Raw genomic sequence first — 12,662 nt, 5'->3', positions numbered from 1 at the left:
AAAATGTTTGTATAGTAAAGGCTCCTATAACATAAACGACTTTCATAATTATAACACAAATTGGGAATAGAGTGACCATCATCAGGCTATTAAATAATAAAATTTAATGTACAATATTACATTGCAACCAAATTTTATTAAAAATATATAGCCGGTGAGTTTCTTGCACCCTTTCTTCTCAGGTCTGAGGCATATTTTTTAAATGGGTGGTAGTTATTCAACATAATAACTGATATTAAATCCTAGTTTGAATAAAAAAATATTGGAATTTGAATTTGAAAAAAATACATACAATCACATGTAGCACTGAAATGCAAGTTGCATGAAAATGTCCTCCATTCATGATAATTCTCTTGTAGCCAGATCCTATTTGTGTGCCATAACACCTGATTCTTTTTCATATTCAATAATATTCATGTGAAACACACAAAAGAAATCACAGAACAGAAACTCAAAATGATTAAATGAAGTTCCAACAAGACTCCACAGTAAAGACTGGGGTACAACTGGTTTTATAACAATAGTGATACAGAAACTTAACTCCTCCGGTAATTCAAGTCAGGACTTTATTTGGTAGAATAGACACAAACAATGGACAACTGTAGCATGTAGACAATGTTACATGCGACAATTGCAAGGATGTTAAACAGTCATGTGATGTGTACTAGCAAATGCGAACACTAATAAAAGATTGATTAATTAACTGGCACATATTGGAAGACATATTGCATGATATTCATTTATGAAGATCTCAAATGATTGTGTGTAAGATATAATTGAATAGAATTTTATTTTACTGCAATAATTTTATTTCATTTGCGTTCTAGTTACATCATCTTGTACATATTATCATAATAATGTTATATGCTATGTATAAACAACCATTACTTATTGTTTACACCTCAATAATTTAAAATATCAAATTGTATAATATAGATATTATGATGATATAGTAAACAGTATACCATTTATCCCTTTAACATATAGAGTTTAATGTTAAAGTTATTTCAACTTAATGAAATACCCAAATACTTTTAATTCTATAATATTGAGTTAGCCTTTTGAAGAATCATCATTTAAGTTTGGTATTTTCTTTGAATAGATGAGTTAATATGTCTCAGAATTGTTTTCTAAGTATATTGATGTACATATAAATAGGATATCCAAATAATAGTATGTTAAGTCATGACTCTACACAGTGGCAGCCAGTAGGGCCTCATGAGCGAAGTTTATTGAGATCCAAATTTAAATGACACTGACAAAATCTAATAAAGTGATTATTACTACAAGAAAACTACCTTTTTTTTCTAAATACTAAGTAGGTTTGACTATTACTATCTGCAAGTAATGTAGGTTTGACAACAAAAGAATATTGAATTGAAAATTACTATTACATACCTATTATAGTATAGAAAAAACTGAGTTATTTTTATAAGATGACCATATACAGGTACAGTTTTAGGTAAAGAAGTCAACCCTAATGTTATCAGAAGAGCTAAGAGTCCTTCTAGGTGAATAAAAATGAAGGTTAGTAGCGCTGTGTAATCTGAATTATACCTTATTATATGACCACGATAGTCCATATTTCTTATTATTTATTAATTGATTTTGCAGAGTGAGACTTCCGTACTTGTACCTTTAAATATTCTTTGGTATTCGTAAATAAAAACACAGAAATGAAATATGCAAAGAATATTCAACATGTTATTTTTGTTTTGAAGTGTGTTACCATTAAGAGTATTAGAAAAAAAAGGAATAAAATCTGTAAGATTCATGTTATTTTTATCTTTTCTTGAGTAAGGTCAAGTGAACATTAATGTAAATGAAACTATTTTGCCTTATCCTCAGCTCAGCTTCCTTCAAATAAATCTGAAGTTCAAGACCTGAAGGAAATCTTTATTGGGTACACATTTAGTATAGATTCAGATAATTGTAAGGTTTTTAGCTCACATATAGCAATACTGTATTGTACTATATGGTTTTTACTGTTAGGCTTAATTATAGAAACTACTACTATACTTCCATCCAAATATGATTTTTTTTTAATGTGTCTTTACCCAGAACAATGTTCCATCAATCTTTGTCAAGAGAAAGGTCAATTGATCATTAAAGTAAACAAAACTACTTTACCTTATCAGATCTGCTTCCTTCAAATAAATCCTAGATTCTAGGCCACAGGGAAATCTTTATTGTATATGCATTTGGCATAGATTCAAATAATTGTAAGGTCTTTACACCTAGTGTGGTATATTTGCATCTAAGTAAATGTGATGTAATGTGAATTTATGAATATACGATGATTATTTACACAAAATTTCATGTGGCAGATTATAATTTGAATTCTAGAATATACAAAAGAATATATATATATATATATCTATATATATATCTATTCAGGAATATTTCAAACAATAGGAGAGAGAATACTTCAAAATATTACAAAATATATTTATATAGCCTTTCTATTTAATAGTTTAATTGTATTTTGTCAGTATCATTGATAAATCATATATCAAGGTTGTGTATACACACTTGTAACACTTCTTACACTATCATCACTTCGGAAACCTAAATAATAAATGAAAAACAACTTTTTAAAGGATTAAAACATGCGTAATTGTAATTGTTGTTTTTACATTGTTGCCACAAAATGTCAGGTTAACTACTTTTACACAAAACTCAAAAACACAGTTACAATTACACATGTTTAAATCCTTTAGAAGTGTTTTCTTTAAATAAATAAAAAGCTGAGTATTAATGATGAGTGATTAGAAGGCATTTATTTTAAGTCTAGCGGCAACCTCATACCTCAAAGCTATTTGGCATAGAATTCAATATATAGTGAAGTTTATTATGCTGTATACTTGTTTTACTCATGGAAATATAATATGAATATTATTATTTTATCTCAGGTTTGCTCAGAGTAAAGTTTTATTGTTAGTATTCATGACTGATAGCCATTATTTGATACTTGGAATATGACCTTCGATAGGTGCATGATATGAGGGCACAGATGTTTTCAATCCTTCTCAAGCATAAACAAAACCATTTATTTACATAAAAAAGAAAGATCACATAATGTTTATGAGACATAAACAGTAATATTATTAAATATTTACCATGTATTTAGGAGAAACAGTTATTAAAATAATAGAAAACAAGTTTTGTCTAGTTATGGGAAGTAAAGAGTTGTCTCACCTGTTCGTTTTCTGTTCATTTCTCTGATGTACATTAAAATTCAATGTTTTGTTACTTGTTGTTGTCTAATACCGACTCAATGTATTTAAATGTCCAAGTTCTAATGACCTTTGACGCAATTTTTCGATCATCTGATCTTAAATTTCAGTTTTACTGTATCGATCGTTATGCGACAGAACTTAAAGTAATTAAATATATATCTTTGCGAGAACTTTTTATCTACTTACAACAAATTAACGAGAATATAGGCAAGAATAATAGAACCAACGGCTATTTTGTTAAACCAAACAATCCACAAAGAAGACATCGACACAAGTTAACACTAAACTAAAATCACACTAAGTACAAGAACATTGCATTTACCGTCGGAGTTCGAACGATAAAACATCTTCGACTTATTGCGATTCCAGAATCCGATTTCGCCCTTGTCTAGCGGGCGCAAAATAGCAGCACTTACCGGCCATGACAAAGCCCAGCACAAAAACTTAAAGAAGTATGATAGTTTTAGTACACAGTCACTTCAATAAATTACTAAAACATTACATAGATTTGAAGATGAAAACCGATTAAAAACATTCCATCATTTCATCGGGAAAAAGCAATGGCGCTTTTATTTCAGAAACAATAATTACTGCAGAAACCAGTATTGCCATGCACGTACTAAAATTTTATACTAATTCTACCAAATTTTAAATAAACGGCAAATTATGATATTAAAATAAAGTACAAAATTGAACCAATTGGGCTTTGTTAACAAAACAAATTGGAATTTTATAAATATGTCTTTTACTTGACATGAATTAGAAATTATTTTTGTAAATGACATACTTGATGAGTATGTTTAAATAATATACATACAGATTATTGAGTATCTTTATTTTACTCTATTATTAATTCATTGCTTAATTCTAATATTTTTTTGACTTTGATATTCACCATCATCATTTCTACTATATCGAAGTAATGTTCAATAAATGGCAAGAATTTTAAAAGTCAAATAACTCTTCCCGTGCCACTAAATAAATTAAAAAAAAAAAATTCAAATAACTCTTATGACAGGTTTATCACATTGAGTTTATCGTGACAGCTGACGGGTACCACAGACGATATACACCAAATATCATAGATTATATATAACACACAATTTTCTAAAGTTGCTAGTTATTGAATGAATGTCTTAAAACAATGACAATTGGGGCAAACCAAAGTAGTCTCTCTTATTTAAAAAAAATATTTGTTTTTTGAGTACCTCGGGTAGCTGTTCTTTCAGAATGGTTTAATGTAGTCATAGTCATTTCATATGAAAGTTGTGCTGTACTACACTTTGTGGCTTCCAGTCGCGCGTCCAGGCGAATAAAATCGAAAACCAACGATCATACGATTGTGGTTTCCGCTACTTCGACATTCTACACTTAAGCTTGTGCAAGGCAGCTCGTTTAACGTGGCTGGGTTTGGGTCATTATGTTAGAGTTTTACTTTCGAAAAACCAAGACAGATTTGCTCTGTAAGATTTATACGATGTTGCTTCTAATAAATAAGCCAATCGAAAATTAAAAGTAATAGCAATAGGATAGGGAGTGGTGGCCTGTTGGGTTTGATTTAGGCAACCAAGATGAAAAGAACTGCTCGAGCAGAGATTATTATTATAACAGTGATAGTTTATCACCTTATTATGTCATGTAGTTGTGAGCCCAAAGCGCTGAATGTTCGGATACATATATTTTGGTTTAGTTATAAATTCTTACCTACTTACTGTTAATCTACCTCTATGATAACTACAAAAAATAACCTTCTTTATCAACATGTCATTCTAATGTTATTTCAAATTTGATGTATTAATTTGCACGTTCAACGAAGTTTTGCTCAAATTGTAATCTAATTAAATAAAACAGAATAGTTTCTGCATACTCACTAGGTTAACAAGAGTAAGTTTATTATTTGAGTGCAGCACACACAACTACAATACATTATTCACTCACAGCTTGTTGAAATTGTATTGAAATAAAATGGCGGAGTTTGATCCTGTAAGTTATTTATTTTACCGCTCTTAGATTAAAATAAGTATATTTTGTAAATCTGTGTTACCGTTGGTCTCCATGTCCAATATTACAATAGGCTATTTGACTAGGCTAAAAATATATATATAATTGTAATCTTAAAATGATTTGGGAGCCGTCGTTAGTAAAATTGTAAAAATGGGACCCTTACCTTTTACCTTACCTTTTTTTTACCTTTCTGTTTTGTTTTGGTGTCTGTATGTTTTTCATTATTTTATGTATAAATAATTGATATCATCAATGTGGCTATATATATTATAATCTATATTAAATTATTTTTTTATACAATCAATTACACATTATCTACCTAATTTTAATGCAGTTTTACTACTTTATAGCTTTTACTACGTGAACTCATGAATGAATCGTAATTTAGGCATAAATCACGGTGTACGGTAAAAAATCATATCTGATGAATTAACTGTATTTTCTCTATACAAATACGAAGCGTTTAGCAAATTAGAGTTCTCTTTTTCGCTTGCGATAATTGCATTTACTATCCTTCTTTGACGACGTGTAATTGTAATGTAGTGTGCTATTGCAATGTTAAATTATTCATGTGTGCGTTAGTGTTTCATTTTCAAACACCGAATGTTGTCTACGTAACCTATCTATACTTTTAAATATCATTGGTGGAAGTGGCATGTGTGAGACCAGTCAATTGATGTCAAGTGAAGCATAATTATATTTTAAAAAATAAAAATATTTCTTATTGTGCCAATTTTACTATAGAAATTATAGCCGCAATACAAATATGTCCAACGAAGGGATTTCCTAGAAAATACAATATGACAACCATGAATTCTTGAAGATGAAGAGTCTTTGCTTGAATCATTGTAGCATATGTACATCATAATATAAGATATCATATATCATAAGACTAACAAGATTATTAATACTTCGTCAGTACTTATAGCTTCTCTTTTTATTAATCATTCGTTACTGCTTGTTTTGAAAGTTTTCTTTTCGCACGCGCATTACGTATGGAAGCAATACGGTTTATAAAATCTCATATCTTACTGGCCCCTGTGTTTATACAGAATAACGATGAATACTTATAAAAAAAAACTATGTTTTATACGTGTATTGCTTCCTATGTAAATATAATATTGGTATTGTAACTTTCCAACACTATTCGTGTATGCTGTCTTGATTTTATTTGAATTGAGCTAAAGTCTGTCCATCCTTTTAAATAAAAGTATTCCTAAGAAAAAATATTGACCTATTATTATTTATCAACTCTGATTACATCATTTCTAGTTTTGTCTAACTTATCGATACATAATATATATTTTTTCATTTTCATACAACACTAGGTATTTTGATAAAAGTCAAATCCACGGTTACAGAGTTCCTATTACTTCAAGTCTTTATTAGTTATTTGTCGCAATTTTAGAAAAAGTTCTATGGTTGTAATAATCACTTTAAGAATATAAGATTAGCGTAATTGTCTTAAGTTCGAAATTGATGTAAATAAATTCGTAGTTATCTTTTCGTAATTGTGAATTTAGGCCTATGTTATAGCTGGAATTAGGTGTGTGTATTACATATTTAATAGATAAATGTGTGAGTTTGGCGACATCGATGTTTTTCAGAAGTCTATAGCCTATTTTAATAACCTTTTAGCTAGAAAAATTTACTCAGTCGTTACCATGAGTCTTTCTTTCACCTGCAGCAATTGATTTTCTAAAACGAAACTCCTGTTGCTTTCTTTATAGTTTCTACCCGATCAGTAGCTTGGAGAATTTTGTGTTCAACATTCTGAAGTAAGTTTGAAATCGTGCAGTGTCATCTTAATGACAAGGAAATAAACATTCGCCTTTTTGTAGGTACCTTGGTATGTCAGCTTTCCAAATTCTCGTCATTATCGCTCATCTAGTCGATACGAGCGATGGCTCACTGCACCAAACGTGTATAGAAATAGCTCGAACTGCCGCTTACAGCAGCTATAATTAGGGTAACCATATCTCAGGCTTTTCATGAGATTCAAGATTTTTGAACTCTTCTCAGGATTGCGGCTAGACATTGAAAATCTTATGACATCTCAGAATTAATTTAATTTTTAATAAAATACTGCTTACATTTTAATTATATCTAATTTTAATAAGACTTTGAGCAACTTAAAATAATATTTCTTTGGTAGAAATTGAAATCAATACTTATTTATCCAAATAGGTAGGTACTTAATACCTCAAGAGTTTTCAGTGTTAATCAGGCCTTTTCTCCGGACTGTTGATTTTTAATCTGGTATAATGCCCAAAAGCCCCAAGAGCGACGTGAAGCGCCGCTCCAATGGAGTCTAATCTTAAGATCTAATGGAGTTTAATCTTAAGGCGTGTTTTTATTTTTTAACCGACTTCAAAAAGGAGGAGGTTATCAATTCGATCGGTATTTTTTTTATGTATGTACACCGATTACTCTGAGATTTATGATCCGATTTACGTAATTCTTCTTTTGTTTGATGCGAAAAAGGTGCCACTTGGTGCCATAAAAATTTTAAGCTTTGAAGTCGGTGCCAAGCCAGATGTAATAAAGATACCTACACTCGCCACGCGTGACTTTGAGCGGGATAGCTTCGTCTAGATCAAAACAACAGCGGACAGGCACGCGTGGCCAGACAACCTAAATAATTACAGTAAGTAAGCTAAGTATAATATTAAGTTTTATTATGTTGGGCTTGGCACTGATTTAAAACCTATCAATAGGTTATATATATATATATCACATATAAATAATAGTATTTTATTAATATTAAAGGTAAAGGTTTGCATAAGAGGTGTATTAAATTAAATTTTTTGTTATTTGATACTTTTCAGTTTTTGAAGTCGGTTTTTTAAACGTAGTTTTGTTTTTATTTAGTCTCAAAATATAAAATAAGGATTAAAATAATATTATTTCTAAAAACTAATGTTTTTTTGGGAAACTGGAGTACTTCTACGAGTCAGAGACAGCTTATACACTGCTATTATAATATAGATACCATAGATAATAAATTATACTAATTAAACAATAAAAATATATTTAAGAAAGCTAGTGTATATCACTTGCGAGTACCTTGAACTTTTAATAGACATACTGAATAATATAGGATTCAATACGTACTGTTTTTGTTACCATGATCAAAGATCACGCTCAACTTTTGTAAGCTGTTCTGGCGAGCTTCGGCAAACAATCTTCTCTTATTCTTAGGTGGAGTTTGAGATGCCAGTGGAGAAACAACCATTGTTGTCGTCGCCATTATCTTAGACCATATCTGAAATTAAAAAAAGAATAAGTATCTACTTAATAGGGATTTTCTTGCAACTTGCATTAATAAACTGTAATTCATACCTAAGAATAGATTATTTACCCTCTAGCTATAGGTACCAAGAGATGTTTTCGATGATTTTTGTGAGGAGAGAATAGCAATAAGCAATTAGTTAGCCCGATCCGAGCTGTCACCTTATTTGGGATCGGATGGACTAGTGGTTTCAACTAAGGCTAACATCTTCTGATCACGATGGGAGAAGTGCCATCCGGCCCGCTCGACAACTCAACTTCCTAGCAAAACATAGTTCGCTGACCAATTTTTTGTCTGAAATGTGATTCCGGCATAGAACTTTAACATCGCGGGATGGTAGTCGGTGTTTATCCATTCCCTACCCTCAAAATTTCCGATGAAAAGAGCAGATATCCTCCCTAACGAACACACATACCTACCGCAAAATTTTTAACTCGGCCGTCTATTTGTAATAATATGAGGTATCTGCCCGGGTAAATCGGACCAGCCGTTTTATAGGTTTGACTGGACAGACTTTGTGAAAATCACAGCAATTCTGTTTTCTTTTTCACCCGATTCCGTTATTAAATTCGAAAAAATATGTGAAATGGCGGGAAATGATCAAAGATTCTAACACAATAAACGCGTTCCAAATTCGAATTCATAAAAAATAAAAATTTACAGCTTTTATGTTGTAATATTTAGCCAGACTTCTTATACGAAACAAAATAGATATCTAGGTACTTATTAACAGATATGAAACAAATCTGATAAATCTTTTTGCGAAGGCTATTTGTCAAAGACCGTGCGTGCGTATAAACGTTGATCGTTTGAAACGCGGACAAATGGCGTCACGGAAAGAGTTCACTGAAATTCGTTAATGAATATGGCCCGCACTCATTAAGATGTTCAATGAAAACCAATCCTTACCGATTTGATGCAGATTTTAATTCATTGTACTTTGATACTGTTTGTCAGTATTAATACGGTTTATTACCAACGGGATTGTAGTAGTATAAATAGCACCGGTCAAGTGTGTGTCGGTACCTACTTAGTTGCTATTTACATTACAAGAATTCAATTTCTTTAAATTCAAGACGCTTTTTACACACGGCAATTCTTACAATCATTTTCATTTTTCCCTTCTAAGCATAAGTATTTTATTATAATCTCGTATATATAATTCTCATGTCGCGGTGTTGGTAGTTAAACTCCTTCGAAACGGCTTGACCGATTCTCATGAAATTTTGAGTGCATATTGGGTAGGTCTGAGAATCGGACATCTATTTTTCATCCTCCTAAATGTTAGGGGTGGTCCACGTCCATTTTTTTTTTTTAATTTTTTTGACATTTATTTTTAAATTTGTTTGATGATGAGTCAGCATTAAAAAATACATACAACTTCAAATTTTCACCCATGTACAATCAACAGTTACTTTTATATTGCGATTTTAATATCGGCAAAACAACGTTTGCTGGGTCAGCTAGCTACTTTATAAAAATTACATTTTCTTCTTCTTTTTAAAATAAAAATAAAATCTGGTAATTTGTAGCCCAGTTCCATGCTATAAACTTAATTAAAAATTTAAATTCTGATTCTGATTTTGACTGCCCTTTATTTCATTGTTCCAAGAGTTTTGATCACGCAGTGACTGTAAAAATTTAAATCATGTCTAGTATCCAGTTTAAATAGATATTCCGCCTAAAAGAGACGTAAAATCTTGAATATTGTTTCAGGAGTCCCCCGACCCGCTTACAAAAGAGAGAGCAATTTGCTTGCAAAGTATGTATTGATCGCCTCATTTTAAAAGGCATTTTTTGCTTCAATTAAAGCACGGCCGAGAGAATGAATGAAGCTCTGATAGAGAAGAAACGGTGCAAGAAACTATTTTCAGTGTTATCTTTGTGCTTTTGAAAATAAATAGAATTTAAACAATACTAACAGGTGCCCGGTGCGCTTCGATTTATCTAAAAAAATCACACTGCCACTTGACAGGACAATATGACAACTTATTGGAGTTGTCGTGTGTGCAATGTTTTATTTAAATTGGGTTTACGGTTTTCTCTTCTTCTTCAACACATGCATTTTCTTTTATGTAACTAGGTAACACTGAAAATGTTTAGAAAATGTAACACTGCTTAATGCAGAAAGTTGCCAATACTTTTATTGTTTTTCGAAGTAATCTCCGTTCCCTTCTACACATCGTAGCATTCGATGGAACCACCAAGAAGAGCAGTGGGCCCATTCTTTCTTAGGGGTCTCTTCTATGGCATTTTCGTACACTTTCACCGCATCTTCAGGGCTCGTAAAGCGAATACTTCAAATTTTATCTTTAGTTCTTGGGAATAAATAAACGGCGCCTATTTCTGCCGTGAAGCAGTAATGTGTAGGCATTACTGTGTTTGGGTCTGAAGGGCGCCGTAGCTAGTGAAATTACTGGACAAATCAGACTTAACATCTTATGTCTGAAGGCGACGAGCGCAGTTGTAGTGCCACTCAGAATTTTTGGGATTTTCAAGAATCCTAAGCGGCACTGCATTGTAATTGGCAGGGGGTAAAAATGTGTTGCACTATTTGACAATTTTAAGATGACGTCATAATTTCAATTGAAAGGTAGAAAGACGAAAGCGATGGTATTTGAGAAGGATGAAAGTTTGACTGAGTGTAATATTACGATTGAAGATAAAAGGGTAGAACAAGTTACAGTATTCGTATATTTGGGTAGCATGATTACAAGAGACGAAAGATATGAAGGAGATATTGAAAGGAGATTGACTGCGGGAAACTGTGTGAATGGAGCGCTGCATGCCTTTATGAACGGCCAAACCGTGCCAAAGGAGGCGCGCCGCGTTAATATATGGACACTTCCATGGCGGAACAAGCGTAAAAGAGAATTATCGCAGTTGAGATGCGATCACTGCTTAGTATGTATGGGATGAGACTGATTAATAGAATTCCGAATGCGGAAATATGAGCGCGCTGTGGTCTGTAAGAGGATGTTGTTACAAGGACTGAGAAAGGAATGCTGAAATGGTTTGGAAACTTGGAGCGAATGAGTGAAAAAAGATCGACTAATCAAATATATAAGACAAGTGTGTGTGGGCAAGTTGATCGCGAGAGACCTCGCAGAACATTCGTCGGGGGACGAATTGGGGACGTTTTGAGAAAAGGAAAGGTCCGAAGCACCCGGAACTGGCATGTATGAAAAGAGTAATGAATGTAAAGGAAGTGCGTTAGGTTTGTAAGGATAGAAGCAAGCGGCATTATACTGTCTCTGCCTACCCAGACGGGAATAAGGCGTGAGTATGTGTGTGTGTGTAAAAGGTAGAATAACATTCACTTTGTAACAGGGATTTAGTTTTATGTTTGACATTTGCAAAATGGGACGCTATACGCTCGAACAAAATTGGGAAATATTAAAAACTTACTTCCAAAGTTAACTGTAAGAAATTTAGGCGGAAAAATAAATGGTTTGGTACAACACAATTTTTTTTAACACAGTTTATGTTTAAGTTAGAATTGCTGTTAACGTTAAATTTGACGAATTTTTTGTTCACAGAGGACCGTCACTCGATTAAGTTCAATGAAATATTGCAGTCGTGCACAAATAGAGTGACTTCGAAGTCGTACACAGCTGAGACCTGCCAGCAGGAGGTGATGGACCTAATGGAGGTACTCGACCACTGCGTTGGGGACAAGGCTTTCGCGAAGCTTAAATAAATTATGTTAATAAAGAGAGTTTTCACTGTTGGTCTAAGATAATCCTTCTATTCTGTTTTACCTACTGTGGTTTCTGTGGAAGGAGCACTACAAGTGGGAGGCTGTTTTGCACAGGATGCCGGCTAGATTATGGGTACCGCAACGGCGCCCATTTCTGCCGTGAAGCAGTAAGGTATAAAAATTACTGTGTTTCGGTCTGAAGGGCGCCGTAGTTAGTGAAATTATTGGGCAAATGAGACTTGAGATCATGACGTTGTCTTTAAGCACACTTTTGCCGTTCCGTTATCAAAATGCGAATGATATGTCCATATGTATAGAACGTCATTGGCCAACCCCATTGTTTTTGACATTTCACAGCTGTCACAGTCTATAGTCAAGACTTATAAATGAACTTAGGTAAAAAATTAGCCCACGATCATAGCAAACT

General features: G+C 32.6%; 1 protein-coding gene and 1 long non-coding RNA gene across 4 annotated transcripts in view; one reads left to right on the top strand and one right to left on the bottom strand.

The window, feature by feature from the left end:
• The window catches only part of LOC126979736 (protein phosphatase PP2A 55 kDa regulatory subunit), a 67,145-nt gene that overhangs the window by 25,535 nt on the left and 28,948 nt on the right, over positions 1-12,662 (bottom strand). Inside the window, exon 2 of one of the 3 annotated variants that reach the window (XM_050829237.1) lies at positions 8,358-8,508. In XM_050829237.1, the coding sequence (XP_050685194.1) occupies positions 8,358-8,493 (136 nt within the window). In that variant the 5' untranslated portion in view covers positions 8,494-8,508. Of the gene's footprint in view, positions 1-3,561; positions 3,833-8,357; positions 8,509-12,662 lie in introns of those variants that run through there. The other 2 variants (XM_050829238.1, XM_050829239.1) reach the window with 2 other exon arrangements.
• On the top strand, positions 4,994-12,249 carry LOC126979860 (uncharacterized). Its single transcript, XR_007732897.1, has 2 exons — positions 4,994-5,222; positions 12,075-12,249. It is a non-coding gene; the product is annotated as an uncharacterized LOC126979860 (long non-coding RNA).

This window comes from Leptidea sinapis, chromosome 4, assembly GCF_905404315.1.
Source record: "Leptidea sinapis chromosome 4, ilLepSina1.1, whole genome shotgun sequence".
NCBI lineage: Eukaryota > Metazoa > Arthropoda > Insecta > Lepidoptera > Pieridae > Leptidea > Leptidea sinapis.
This window is presented reverse-complemented; position numbering and strand designations above follow the sequence as displayed.